The sequence below is a fragment of the Rhineura floridana genome, chromosome 10 (assembly GCF_030035675.1).
Source record: "Rhineura floridana isolate rRhiFlo1 chromosome 10, rRhiFlo1.hap2, whole genome shotgun sequence".
Classification (NCBI taxonomy): domain Eukaryota; kingdom Metazoa; phylum Chordata; class Lepidosauria; order Squamata; family Rhineuridae; genus Rhineura; species Rhineura floridana.
Genome location: NC_084489.1, coordinates 43736880 through 43751094, shown reverse-complemented (window position 1 = coordinate 43751094; position 14215 = coordinate 43736880). Strand labels below are relative to the sequence as shown.

The 14215-nt window shown below is 38.2% G+C and overlaps 1 protein-coding gene across 9 annotated transcripts in view; it reads left to right on the top strand.

Moving 5' to 3' along the window:
* Window positions 1-14215, top strand: part of LOC133364875 (histone deacetylase 9-like) — a 498851-nt gene that overhangs the window by 334254 nt on the left and 150382 nt on the right. For all 9 annotated transcript variants that reach the window (XM_061585819.1, XM_061585812.1, XM_061585818.1 and 6 more), the window contains 2 exons: window positions 5002-5133; window positions 8510-8622. In XM_061585819.1, the coding sequence (XP_061441803.1) occupies window positions 5002-5133; window positions 8510-8622 (245 nt within the window). The remainder of the gene's footprint in view (window positions 1-5001; window positions 5134-8509; window positions 8623-14215) is intronic.

Below are 14215 nucleotides of genomic sequence, written 5' to 3'. Positions count from 1 at the left end.
TGCTCAAGTGACTAGTGAAATATTGCAGAGCTGAGAATCAGATTTATACATTTGCCTTAGATTTTTTCTTTGCAGGCAGCTCCTAATAATTAGTCTCCTATCTCGGCACCTTAAGTAAGTGTAAATATTTTTGGCATACAAAATAAATTTCTACTCTGCATTTTTTCATTCCTGTCCTTCCTGACCAAATTGTACTCATCAGTAGTTATTTTGCTGATGCAAGACTTGTTCCAGTAAAATCCTATTTGCCCACATGTTGTAAGGCAGACTTCCCCAACCTGGTACCCTCCAGATGTTTTGGATTACAGCACCCATCATTCCTGACCATTGGCCATGTGGCTCAGGCTGATGGCAGTTGTAGTCCCAAACATCTGGAGGGCACCAGGTTGGGAAAAGTGGTTATTGGATCGCCAGTTGCTTGTTCACAATACTATTTGGAATGGTGAGCAATAGTGGTTCCCAAATGGGAGGTCAATCTCCCTAGGGAAGCTGTGCGGGTGAAGTTGCTAGGGTATAGGTATACCTAGGTATATGCATGCATGCTACTTGCTAGCTACTCCAATTGCACGTTTTCATTGGATCAGGTGGGAGATGATCAGCTTCTTCTCCCTTTCAGGAAGCTCCATAATCTGAGGTTCTGATGAACCACTGTAATAGATCTGCAGAAATAAAGATGCACAAGGAGTGAATTGGGCAACCCAAAAGGCTCATAGAGCCACATAAGAACAAGAAGAATCTCATTTTGCTTGTAAGAACTGACCCATGGAAGGCTATTCCCCATTCTACAATAACAACTCCCTTATCTTAGAAGAGAGCAGAAAGCCCCAAAACGTCATAGTTGTGAGCCATATAGGAGTCAACAGAATTAGTAGGTTATCAACAAGAAAAGTTTCTGAAGTTATGAAGAAGCACACTTAACACTAAATATGGGCTCAGGCCTGTGATTAAAGGGTCTTACTGCCAAGCAGCATGTCTTAACTAAAGCCAAGTAAGTATTTTGGAGCTATTTATGAATAAGAGTGCTAGCTTTATAGTTCGCTCTTGATTTTCTCATGGGAAAGTAATATAAATGAGAGTGATTCCTCCCAGTTGGATTTCACTGTTAGCAATGCAAATCAAGCCGAAATTGTACATAATTCTCTTCCAAAGGAAAGGAAATGGCATTTCAATGGTTTTCCTCAGTGTCTCATTGACTTATGGTAGTATAAAATTAATTCTGTTAAATTACTCTAGCAGATGGAAGGTTGCATTGTGCATGAAGCTAATTAAGTCATGTTGTTGTTATAATTCCAGACATCAAAAACCAAACCTTAAAGTAAGCTTATTTTAATCAAATTTCTTAGCAAGGCAAATCCTGTAATACTATGGAGAGGTAGCATTTTTCTTTTCCCCCTAACATTTCTTATTTTTATTTCATGTATATTTCACCTTTTCTCCAAGGAGCTGAAGGTGGCATACTTCACCCATTTTAGCATCACAACAATCTTGTGAGGTAGGTTAGGCTGATCCAACATCACTAAAGGAGCTTCATGGCTGAATGGAAATTTGAACCTAGCTTCATTATGCCATAATAGATTTCATTATGCAGATAACAATCTTTCACTTTCCAAACCAACCAACCAACAAAAAAACCCACAACATTTTATTTTTATTTTTTATACCAGTGCTTTTCTTCCTTCCTTTCTGGATTCACCAGACAGATTCGATACACATGAGCTGCGGGAAGAGGTTGCAGAACAAAGAAAGTGATCACCTTGTTTAAATGTATTGCCACATGTTATGGTATTATTGAAAATTGGTGCATGACAAAATTTAGCAATTTTGAACTTTATGTTCCTATTTTCTAAATGCAGCTTACAGGCTAGATATTTTATTTTATATCCATGTTAAATCATGACAAAAGGTTGCTTTCTGCAACTCAGATTTCATATATATGGGTATATAGCCTGGAGATAAAGGGCTTGCTCACTCTGTAGTGTACTGTCCCCTGCTTCTTGTTGAGGTTCATTACGTGCTGATCTACAGTTGGAGCAAACTATATCAATTCAAAGAACTATTTTGTTGCTGGGATCTTTTGAAAACAGCAGCCTATTATCTGTCAGAATCCCATTTTTATAAAGGATTTCCTGTCTAAACAGGAAGCCTGTTTTTTTTTAAACCTTACTTTTAAGAAACAAGGATTTATTTGAAGAAAGCACATTTGGGACTCCTATTCTTGCAGACAGATTTTAGACCTTGGGTCAAGGATGGGGAGCCTCTGACAGATGTTGTTGGACTCCTTTTAGCTCCAGTCAGCATGGCCAATGGTCAGGGATGATGGGCGTTGGTGTCCAAACAACATCTGGGTGGCCACAGGTTCTCCATTCCTGTCTCAGATGAAATTACTCACAATTTTTCATGAACATATTTGGCTGTGCCAAAACATGCATCACCATTTCATCAATGCTTGTCCGTCCTTACAGAAATGTTTACTTACAATACCCTCACAATTGTCTTCAGCGACATCATTACATAGCTAAATCAAATGATCTACATAGAACTGTGATATCATACCGTTAATTGTGACACACCCACACCCAGTAAAGGATAATAGCATGCTGCTTTCCGGTTATCCCAGCAACACAATAATACTTTGTATCAATGTTCCAACAGCAATCCATTTCCTTACATAATCCTGAGTCCCAATATTTTGGGAGATAAAATAATTTCTCTATATTCACTCTATCATGAGTACATTTATCTAGTTAAACGCTCCCAATCTCCGCAGGATTATCTCCCACTGCTTGTTCTGTATGTCCCAGCACAATTATGAGAATCCCCTTCTTCAACCCCCTGGCATTAACTTGAAGGAGGGGACATAGTGGCAAAAACAAACAGAGATTTGCTAGTAAGCAAAGAGGCCAATGTCTGTGGGGCCCTAGTATGAATTTCTCCACGTTGCAGTTGCCTTCCTCACATAATCAAGGCATGATTTGAAATAGTCATTCTAAATTCTCATCCTGTTCTCCTAGGTATTTTTTAAAAAACAAATTCTCGAGATGTTCTAGGTCAGGGGTAGGCCGCATAGTGTCCTCCTGATGTTGCAGATCACAACTCCTGTCAGGCCAAGGCAGCATGGCTAATGGTAAGGGATTATAGGCATTGTAATCCAACAACATCTGGAGGGCACCACATGGTTTACCTCTGTTCTAGGTGTTTTGTTCCTGAGACACATTTGGTAAAGTTTTTAATTTTCTTTCTGTCCTCCAGCATACACATACACATGCATTGTAAAATAGTTTTCATTTAAATAATGACATTTCATCTTTAATGCAAGGGGTTTATCTTTTCCAGTGGAGCATAAATTCAGTTAGCCATAGAAAGACAGTCTTCTGTTTATGATATTGATTGACATGCAAAGTGCGATGGGTAGGTGGTTAAAAATAGAAAGGCAATCAGAGCAGCTGGGCATGAAAACACATTCAGAGGCAAGTGGGACTTCTCCCTAGTGAAATGTTGAAGAGCTTTTTCTTTGGGCCCAGAAGAGTACATCAACATTATTCAGCCTCTGATATGGAAAACTTCAGCAGTTGGGGAACATGGAGACCTATAAATAGAACATAACCCTAAATGCAAATTGAGTCAATGCCCAGAGCTGACTTCATTCCTAATTGTAATTATTGTCAGGTGGCATTATGGGCTGAAAGCAAAAGCAGTGATAATGCATGTTGAGAGGGCAATTTCAAGCTTTATTGGGTGGAGGTGGGGTAGACCATGTATTTGTTTTAAAAATATTAGAAACAGAATTGCTTTCCCAGCACTGATAAAATGAAAAGCTTTTTTTAAAAAAAACAAAAATATCATTTTTGGTGGAAGGTGACATACTGGATGTTATGTGAAGATATATGATCAGATCTACTAGTGTGTTTTTCCTTCCTTAAAAGTAGCTGTGTGTGTGTGTGTGTGTGTGTGTGAGACAGAGACAGAGAGAGAGAGAGAGAGAGAGAGAGAGAGAGAGAGAGAGAGAGAGAGAGAGAGAGATGAAATTGGGATTATGACACTGGTGATTTACCCCGCCCCCTGCTGTTTCTCAATTGAAATTCCACCTGAAGTTGGTGTTAGCTATGGGAATGTGGAAAAAAGCTACTCATGCTTATCTTCCCCACCACATGGAGGTGCAATATTCTGGGGAAATGGCATGGGGGGAGGGCTAAAGTCTCCTTCTCCAACATCACAACCCTGATCCAAATCTCAATCTTGCAACTGCTTTTAACAAAAGAAAATCAATCAGGAGAATTTGTCACAGATCTGCTGTTTTTCACTCAGTTTGCCTCTTAAAGTAAGGATGGGGAATCTGTGGCCTGCAAATGTTGCTGGACTTCAGCTTGCATCATCCCTGACCATTGGCCATGCTGGCTGGAGCTGATGGGAGTTCAGCCCCAACATCTGGAGCAACACTGGTTCTCCATCCCTACCTTACAAAGCAGGAATTATGCTTCTAGAACCATGAACAATAGGTATGACATGCATTGCTGCCTAGGATTTGAGATACTAAATATCTTGTTAGCTAACTATCTTGTTAAGATGAGTGGGTGCTCTGAGAATACAGGAATCTCTCAAGATGTAAAGTTTAAGGTATCACTGCCTGTGATAAATAGCTATTCCTTGGAATGCATCAGGCACCACAAATGCATATTTCAGCAACATGGAGTTTGTTTTTCTCCTTTTCTGATTCAGATGTGACCTGTGGCTATGGACTCATTATGTAGCCTTTAGTCACCCCTTTTAGCCCAACACCTCATCCATAAAATAATATTGATTTGTCTTACAAGGTGTTGCAAAGGTGAATATAGTAAAAATGATGCAGATTAAAACATGCCATAGAAACAAGTTGTATTTGTAAATGATGTCCCATGGAGTTGACTTGCCAACTTGCCTATAATTTAAGAGGGAGAAAATCCACTTCCTAACCCCTATAGCTTTCTACATTGTAATGATATCTTTTGTTGTCTCCATTCCTAGCCTCAGAGCCCAACTTAAAAGTTCGTTCCAGATTAAAACAAAAGGTAACGGAAAGGAGAAGCAGTCCTTTACTCAGGAGAAAGGATGGGACGGTTGTCTGCTCATTCAAGAAAAGATTGTTTGAGGTGACAGGTAATGAAGGACTAGACTGGAGAGATCTTGGTGACATTTGCGGAAAACATTATTTTAATAATTGATGATGTTTATTGAGGCCTATTATTTTGTGAGTCCATATTAGAGTATTATCTTTAGTACTCTAAGGTACAACCAAATTGTCATAACATAATGTGCAAGCTTTTGAATTCTCCATCAGGCTGAATGCTTAAAAAAACAGCCAAGGGTAGAGGGAGATAAAAAAAAAAGGAGCAGCTGCTGTGGTGGGAAGGTGCCATGGAGCCACTTACTAGGAGGGGGCAGAGTGACAGAGAGGTCACAGCTGCACAGGCAGTGATGGAGACAGTGCAGTGAGCCCACGCTAGGGATGGGATCCGTTGGCTGGTGCCTGTTCACAAGCGTTTCGTCAACCTAACAGGCTCACATCGATTCAAGTTAGTTCTGTATCTGCAAGCCACTGCTTTTACCGATCTGTGTTTTTTATTTGTGCGGAAAAAATATTGATATTAATATTGATAGTTTTTAAAGAAATATCAGTATTTTGAAGGAAATATCTATACTATCATTCTTACAATCAATGTTTTAGAGGCAGATTTTTTAAAAAATGTCCACTTTCAGAAATAGCTGCAGAAATTCGCTACACTAAAATCCAATCCTCAGCAATTGAGAATAAACACTGTTTTTGGAAGAGCAGCTTTACAGCACCACACCAGCCACTCTGGAAAGAAACCTGTGGATATTAGTCCAACTGTCCATGTCTGCGTCTGCTAAGTGTTAGCATCTATTCTAATGAAGAGTTCTGAGGAACTCAAAAGCTTACACACTATTTTATGACATTTTGGTTGGTCCAGTAAAGGTATTGCTCTAATATGGACTTTGAGATTTTTTTTCTGGGCCAACATGGCTACCTTTACTTTTTATGTCATTTTGTGGAAATTAAACCAGACTATACAGATAATTTAGGGAAGTCAACTCAAAGGGTGTAGGTTTTAAAGTTAACACTGAGTCAAATTGTATGTATTCAATTTCTGTGAAATTAATGAAAATGTATATTTTTGCTCAATCAGAGTTTAGCTCTAAACTAGCTTGTAGAAGGAAGCATCCTTTTATTAGGAAAATTACCAATAATATTTCTGAAGCTCTCACCAGCTTATTGTTGTTTTTTAAAGCTTTGTGTGCTTTTCTAAAGGTTCCTTTGAAAAAAGATATCATTTAGTGTTAACTGAAATGTGTGACATCTCAGACAGATGGATAAAATAAACAGTGGTCATCTTTGTTCTTTACCCATCTGGAAAAATTGACACTGCACCCCTTAAGATATATAGTTAAGGCTGTTGATTCCTATGAGGGAAACGGAACATTTTTGAATGTACAGTTCAGAACGTTTTCAAAACAGTTTTTAACATTCTTCCTGAGATCCTTTGTATAAAATGTTAGGAATATATTGTCATATATTGTGTGTATCTACTTAAATATTAAGTATTGTATTCCCATCTCAGTAGTAAGACCTACTGATAATTTGATGAGTTTTAAGCTTTTAGAGGAACAAAAATAGTTCTGTGCTCTAAAAAGGAAAGTAATTGGAAAATAAAAGCCTAACAGTATGGACCAGTTAAAATTATTTTTATGACTTTCATCACATTGAGTTAAACATGAAGAAACTGATCATAAAGTATAACTTCCCATATCAAATAGTCTAATAGACAAAGATAAGTTTATGTGTGGGTACATATATTCGGGTGGCCCCCGAATTATGGAATAGTCTTCCTGACGAGGTACGCCTGGCGCCGACATTACTATCTTTTCGGCGCCAGGTTAAAACTTTCCTCTTTTCCCAGGCATTTTAGTATGTGTAAAAATGTTGATGTTTTAAATTTATATTTTAAGCTTTTAAAAACCTGTTTTAAATATGTGTTTCATTGTATTTTATGCTGATTGTTGTGAACCGCCCAGGGAGCTTCGGCTATGGGAGGTATATAAATTTAATGAAATGAAATGAAATGAAATACCTTATATCTATTAGACCAATAAATCTGCACATTAATATATATATTAAATATTATATTAAATATACCCACTCTTTCTCAGTCCTATTGCTGTTCATCCCTTCCATAGTGCTCAAAACAAGTAATAAGTAATGTTGAAAAGTGCAGCATTATTAAAAATAAACATTATAAAAGAATCAATTAAAATACAGTATTCAAAAACTATCTCACAAGTTTTCCCTTATGATTTATTGAAATCTCTAAGGGTACCCTTTTAACAATAATAATGTTGTGCCAGATCAAGCAGCAGGACTTTTTAGAGAAATATCCTTGGTGGATTCCCCCAGTTAGTGCCTTCGTAAATCAGCTGCCTTACTACTTTAAAGATAGACTTATCTCAGTAAATTTCATACATATATGCTGCAACTGAGGATACAAATATTTCTTTAAAATGACTTGATAGCCTACACTACCTCTAAATGGCAGGTATAGACCTAAAAAAAAGTAAATGGGAAGTAGCTACAGAAAAAAGGTAGAAAATGAAGTTGTTCATTTACTTGCTTTCAGTGATAAAGTTTGAATCAAAATTGATAATAAAAGGGATTATTTTCACTGAATGACCATATAGCACCAAGTTTAGCAATTGTTATATTCCTCATATACAACAATAACTTTCACATACTTCAACAATTGTGGGATATTTCAGCTAACTATAGTGAAAGCTACCCTTTACTCGTACGAAAACATGCAGAATGTTCTGCACCAAAACAAAGTAAGATGCAACCATGAAATGCCACGTTAAGATGTTTTAAGCCTCATGCTTGCCCTCAGAGTTCACTGACAGAGGTGCACTGGAAATGAGGTATTGTTTTTTATTAGTTACTCATATAAAGGCTGGTTCACAACTGAATCCTCCAGGGGTTTACCCAAACAGCCTAGGAATGGCAGTAGGCCTCATGAATTGATGACATGTTATCATGACCTTTGAGGGTCCAGTATCTCTGTCATGCTGATCTCTCACAGAGGCAGCAGAGAATGCAGCCAAAGGTACTTCCTTTTCCTTTACTCATTAGGAACTCCCTTTCAGTATCTTGCCTGATGCTGAGTAACTTGCCATCTCTGAGGGAGGAAAATTGTCCAAGTTATAAATTGTGGCCTTTGTATATCAGAAGAATCATGAGGGGGAAGATTAAATCTTAGAGTGAATAAAAGGATACATTGTAAATGAAAGTTGTTTGTCTTGTGTTATATGCCATCTTTATGTCATATTTCTTTGGGCAGGGTAGAAATTTTGTTATTATTATTACTATTACTATCATTATTACTATTATTATTATATGCTGTTTATTGTAGTGAATATTTCTTAATTACTATATGTGCTTATTTTCATTTCTTCCTTCCACCTTCAGAATCATCAGTCAGTAGCAGTTCCCCAGGATCAGGCCCCAGTTCACCAAGTAATGGCCCAACTGGAAATACAGAGAATGAAACCTCAGTGTTGCCAACCAATTCCCAAACTGAGGTAAGAAGTGGGTGCCTTTATTGGCTTGGAAATCATTTCACTATCAGGAAATCATTTCAACAGCTTAGGGAGGACCCTCAGCATGGGGCTGTCTGGTGACCCTCCCATTGCAGCAGGGGGGTAGCCTGCCAACACCTCTCTTATATGTTTCCACCTAGCATAGAGATGAATAGGTGGCCTTGGCAGTACTTAAGAGGAGAAGGATAATAGTCCTCCAATGACTTCTAGGTGGTCAACACTGAAATTTTCCACAACGTGAAGGAGTAAGATAGTGTCACCCTGTTGGCACTGTGGGCAGTTACAATGGCAGCTGTCAGGAGCTCATTTAAGTGCTGGAAGATGGGGCCTAAGGCAGTAGCATCAGCAACAACAGTCCCCCATCAGCTTTCCAAAGATACTATCTGCTGACCACCAGCTCTGTTTGTTGTCCCAAGCTGCCTTGAGGGCCTCTTCTGGGCCAATAGGTTAGACATAAATGTAACAATAAAAAATGTAAAAGATGGGGAAGTCAAGCGTGGTGGTTGGAGACTGCAACACTCGTATTTTCTTAATTTTAATTATTTTAACAAGTGTATCCCATCTTCTTGGTGATGACAAAGACTTTCAAAGTGGCTTACATAAATTGAAATAAACAATAATATTAAATTGGTGGACATCAGCACTTTAACCTATGTGAACATTACAGGTAGGGCCACTTCTCCCCATGCTACCCCTTTAAGGCAATGGGGGAGAAAGAGAGAGAATGTGCTATACTCATTTAGCAATAGCTTAAATTTACAATGTTGTAATCAAATGAAATAGTTAAATGATTCACCTCCCCTGCACAGACACTTCTGCAAAATTCACTGGTGCTGATATGACATTTGAATGATGTCTCTATAAAAGTGGAAGGCAGGGTAAGAGCCTACTATGGGAGGAACTTGTGAACAATCCTAAAAAAACTGAGTGTCTTATGGGATTTATCACAGACTGGGTAAGAGTTTCAATCTTCCCTGATCAGAATGACCAATTTCTTCTAGTGTCTTGGTGTGCCCCATTGTTTTCACCTGAGCAACACTGTAGAAAGCTCCCAACATTGTGCCATTGACATAATGCTTTGCTCAAAGGAGAGAGGAACTGCAAAGAAGAAAATGGGCCAGAAAAGAAGAAGTAGAGAGAAGGGTTGTAGCCGAAAGGGACTCAGGGGAAAATCACTCAATCATTTCTGCAAGTCAACTCTCCCATATGCACACAAATTTTTCATGCCTCTACGGTTTTCTTGATCATCTAGGTATAGCTATCAAGCCCAAGAAGACCATCCAGAAAAATGTTTAATGTAAACGTGATCTTATGGTTGTAGAAAACCACGGACTAAAGGAAAGATAAATCTATGAATGTGGAACTAAAGCCTAGTTCACACATTCACAATGAAAAATTATCCAGTATGTGGCAAAGTTGTAATGTGATTGTCCAGCTCCCCATTTAACTTCCATTTAGTGCACTATTGCTGTGGGTTAGTGGTGTCATACTAAGGCTGTTTTCACATTGCACTTTATTCCATTATGCCAACAATTTCTTTCATAATGTGGTAATTTGCACATTATGTTTGACCTTTCACATGACATAAAAGCTAGTTCCAGAAATCTAGTGGAATATAGTGAAAGTTTAGCATTAATTTTCGTGAAAAGTAATACCAGAAATAATCCGTTTGCAAGCCTCAGCACCCAGAAGATTGTGGGCCTTTGCACTATCTGCAGCAGCTCACATGACAGGCATCCCAGCATGCAGTGTGTTGCTGCCCTTTAGGCATGTGTCAATTTTTTTTTTTGCCTCACAAAAATTGTACCTGTATTCTGGAGTAGTCACGGGGAGCAGCATTCCATTCCTCCTTTTACCACACACACACACACCTGTGTCCAGACACTAACTCAAGCAGTGAATTCTGGGGGAACTACAGTACACATCTGTGTAAGGGGTAAGGGACAAAAACAAGGCGCCTGTTAGTTGCAGCAGTGTAAAAAATGCTGGTATATTTGTCTGAAAAATCCACAGTTTCTGAAAGCAACAGGTACTGCAGTGTGAAAGGAATTTTAGATATCGGGACAGAAGCACTACCATTTTAATCCATTAAATAACGCAATAAGCCCCATGTCTGAATGCAGCTTAACTGTTGGTTGATTTGAAAGTTGAGTGCAAAGTGAAACTATAACAATATCAGTACATGTCAAATATGGCATGGATTCATTCAATTCATATTTTCAACTAATTTTGTTGTATGGAACAGGCCTTAAATGAGAAATCTGAGTATAGACTTTAGTATGTCACTATGGAAGGTAGGGCTGTTTTAAACAATGCCACTCATGCTCAAGTCATATAATGTTATGATTAGGAATGGAGGATAAATTCAATTTAGTTCTCATTTAAAGGCAAAACTATATAATTCACAGTTTCCAAAACAACGTGCAGACTGAAATGCAGCTATCCTTCAAAATTTGCACTTCTCTTAATTTGTAGCACAGTTCTCCAGCTAAGCAGTTTGTAGAAAAATGCATAGGGTAAAATGTGCCTAAAACACATATGTTTGCAAAAATAACATACAAAATTGCATTGTGTTAGAGGAAATCATTTTGCCAAATCATGTATATTAGGCAAAATTCATACAAAATTTCATATTAGGCAAAATTTCATACAAAAATATGTATATTAGAAGAAATTTGCACTAAAATGCTGATGAATTTTCATGGGGATTTTAAAAAAATATTGCATTTCCAGTTGTGGAAATGTATAGAACTGAACTTAAGATTGGTAAATGAGAAATCAAAATTGACATGTTTGGCCATCCCTAGTTCTGATGTTAGTAAAATGATTCAGATATAAATATTAATCACAATTAAGCAGCAGAACATGTGTGTGTGTGTGTGTGTGTGTGTAATACATACTAAAAGCTTGCATGCCCCTGAGACGGAATATATATATTCCTTCATATGGCTGTCTCGTGGGCATGCAAGCTTTTAGTATGTAGAGTATAACTAAAAGCCTAGATTTGTAGCATGCAATTAAAAAAAAATCAGTAATTGACATACCACCGGAACTGCATACAACCCATTTCGTCCAAATTACTTGGAATTAAGCCAATTTAGTACTTTGACTCTACTGAGTTGTGGTTGAGGTTGGTAATTTCCTGTCTGGATTAAATGTATTGTTTGTTATCCTACAGTGCATACTGAAAAGCAGTAAAATAATTTGTCTGGTTACTCTCTGGAATTTTATTGGAGCAAGAGATTTTTTTCTTTTTAGTATGAACGTACTATATTCTTGTAATCTTACTGTATAGCCTATCTGTAAGGGAGGCGGACCCATTTATTTCACAATTATCACCATCTAGAAGTGGGAATGGTTCTCTGTTACTTTCTCAGAGGAATATACGCATTCAAATGTATGCCCTCATGGTAAAATTAAACATACTTTCCCCCAGACGCTATCATTTTTTCTTGCATGCAAATTTAGCATGCATATACCTGCAGCCTTCAAATTAATTCATAGTATTATTTTATTTATTTATCTAAAATATTTATAGTCCACAATTCATCCACCTACCCATGCTGGAGGGTTGGAGGAGGGAGGACTCCACTGCAGCGGAATTACAGACTTCATGCTAGTGGATGGTAGTAAATGGTAAACCCTGAAATGGTGGTACTGAATAATAAACCCTGAACTGGGGTGTTAGTAAGATGCTGATGGTTTTTGATCTAGTGGCCCCCTGATTAGCCAAGCCAAGCAGCTGTGAGTCTGGCTTTTAGAGCACTGACAGTTGGTTCTTACTGAGCATGTCCATGCTTATCATTGACTTCAATGTTAAATTTCTTAAATTAATTAAAAATCAGCCAGGCAATTAAAAAAAAAATTAAACTGCAGAAGATGAAGGTCAGCATATGGGGCAAGGTCAGTAATAGGATTAAAGGTACTCTGTGAACATAGGCTGATTTTTAATTAATTTCAACAGATTATGAGACCACTGACAGAAAAAAATCCAACTGGGGTCTGGATTGTTTTTCCCTTGTTTTACACTTTGAACTCTCAATTCTCTCTGAGTGTTTTGTGTATCTTAGAGGGTTGTTAAGCAAGCGTTTCTGAGTTCAGGACTATAAGCTTTGTGAGGTTTTGTTTTGAAATGATCTTATGAGAAGCAGCAGAATGGGGGGTATTTTCAGTTTAACATTGCGGAATGCAAGAAAATCCATGCTGGCTGTAGTGTACAGCCACTCTCATGGCTGTATAATCATAGGAAACTGCTTTACACCAGGTTTGTATATCTAGCCCAATATGCCAAGTCAGACTGGCAGCAGTTCTTCAGGGTCTTTACTCTTTACTCTCACCTGCTACCTTTTTTAACTGGAAGTGCCAGGGATATGCTGTAGCACTGAGCTATCATCTCTCCCCAATCCCCACTGCCTGGCATCTGTACGTTGAATGAAAAAACAAAGCGATCAAAATGTTTATTGGCTTTCGACATTAAAACTGTTTTTTATTTTCTATTTTATTTTCAATACCAAGGCTGTCTGACAACTCTTCCCTCTGTTGTGCAGCATAGAAAAATGAGATATAACCATTAAAACAATTAGGATGTTTTAAGCTTCATGCTTTCCCTTCGAATCCATTGACAGAGAGCACTGCAAAGGAAGGTTTTTAAAAAATAGTTATTTGTCTAAAGGGCAGCTGAATCTTCCAGGCATTTATTCAAATAGCTTATATGAGGAGCGGCTCTGGTTGTCCCTTGAGTTGGCGAGGCTCATTTAACATTGACATGAAATCGAGCCTTCAGTGTCATCGGCCCAGTTCTCTGGAATGCTCTGCCCACAGAGATTCAGCAGGCACCTTCTGTTGTAACTTTTAAGCACCTGCTGAAAACCTTCCTGTTTTGCCAGGCTTATGCAAGCAATCAAGAACAAGCTTTTTTGCAATAATTGACCTTTGTTTTTATCGTATTTTTAATATGCATGGTTTTTTAATTGTATGGTGGTGGTTGTTTTAAACATGTTGTAAACTGCTTTGACTTTTTTAACAAAATCGCGGTATGCAAATATTTTATAAATAAATAAACAGAGGAGACTGCCTGATACCAAGTCAGTCCAATGGTCTATCCAGCTCAGTAGTGTCCACACTAACTGGCGATGGCTTTCCAAGGTCTCAGACAGGGGTCTGCCAGCCCTGCCTGGAGATGCTGGAGATTCAAACTAGAGACTTTCTGCATGCAGATCAGGCGCTCCGCCACTGAGCTACAAAGTTCTGCATAAAGGGCTGAATTAAAGAGAAATATATTAAAAGCTGCATTATTACTGAGCCAGATCATTGGTCCATCCAACTCAATATTGTGTACACTGACTAGTGATTCTGAGTTCTACCTGGAGATGCCAAGGATTGAACCTGGGACCTTCTGCAAGCAAAGCAAAGCAATGGCCCTTCGCCACACGGAGACACCATTAGTGAGGGGTCACCTTACTTATGGGTAGAGTACATGCTTTGCATGCAGAAGGTCCCAGGTTCAATCAGTGGTCTCTCCAGTTAAAAGGATGAGGTAGCAAGTGATAGGAAAAACATCTATTTGAGACTCCAG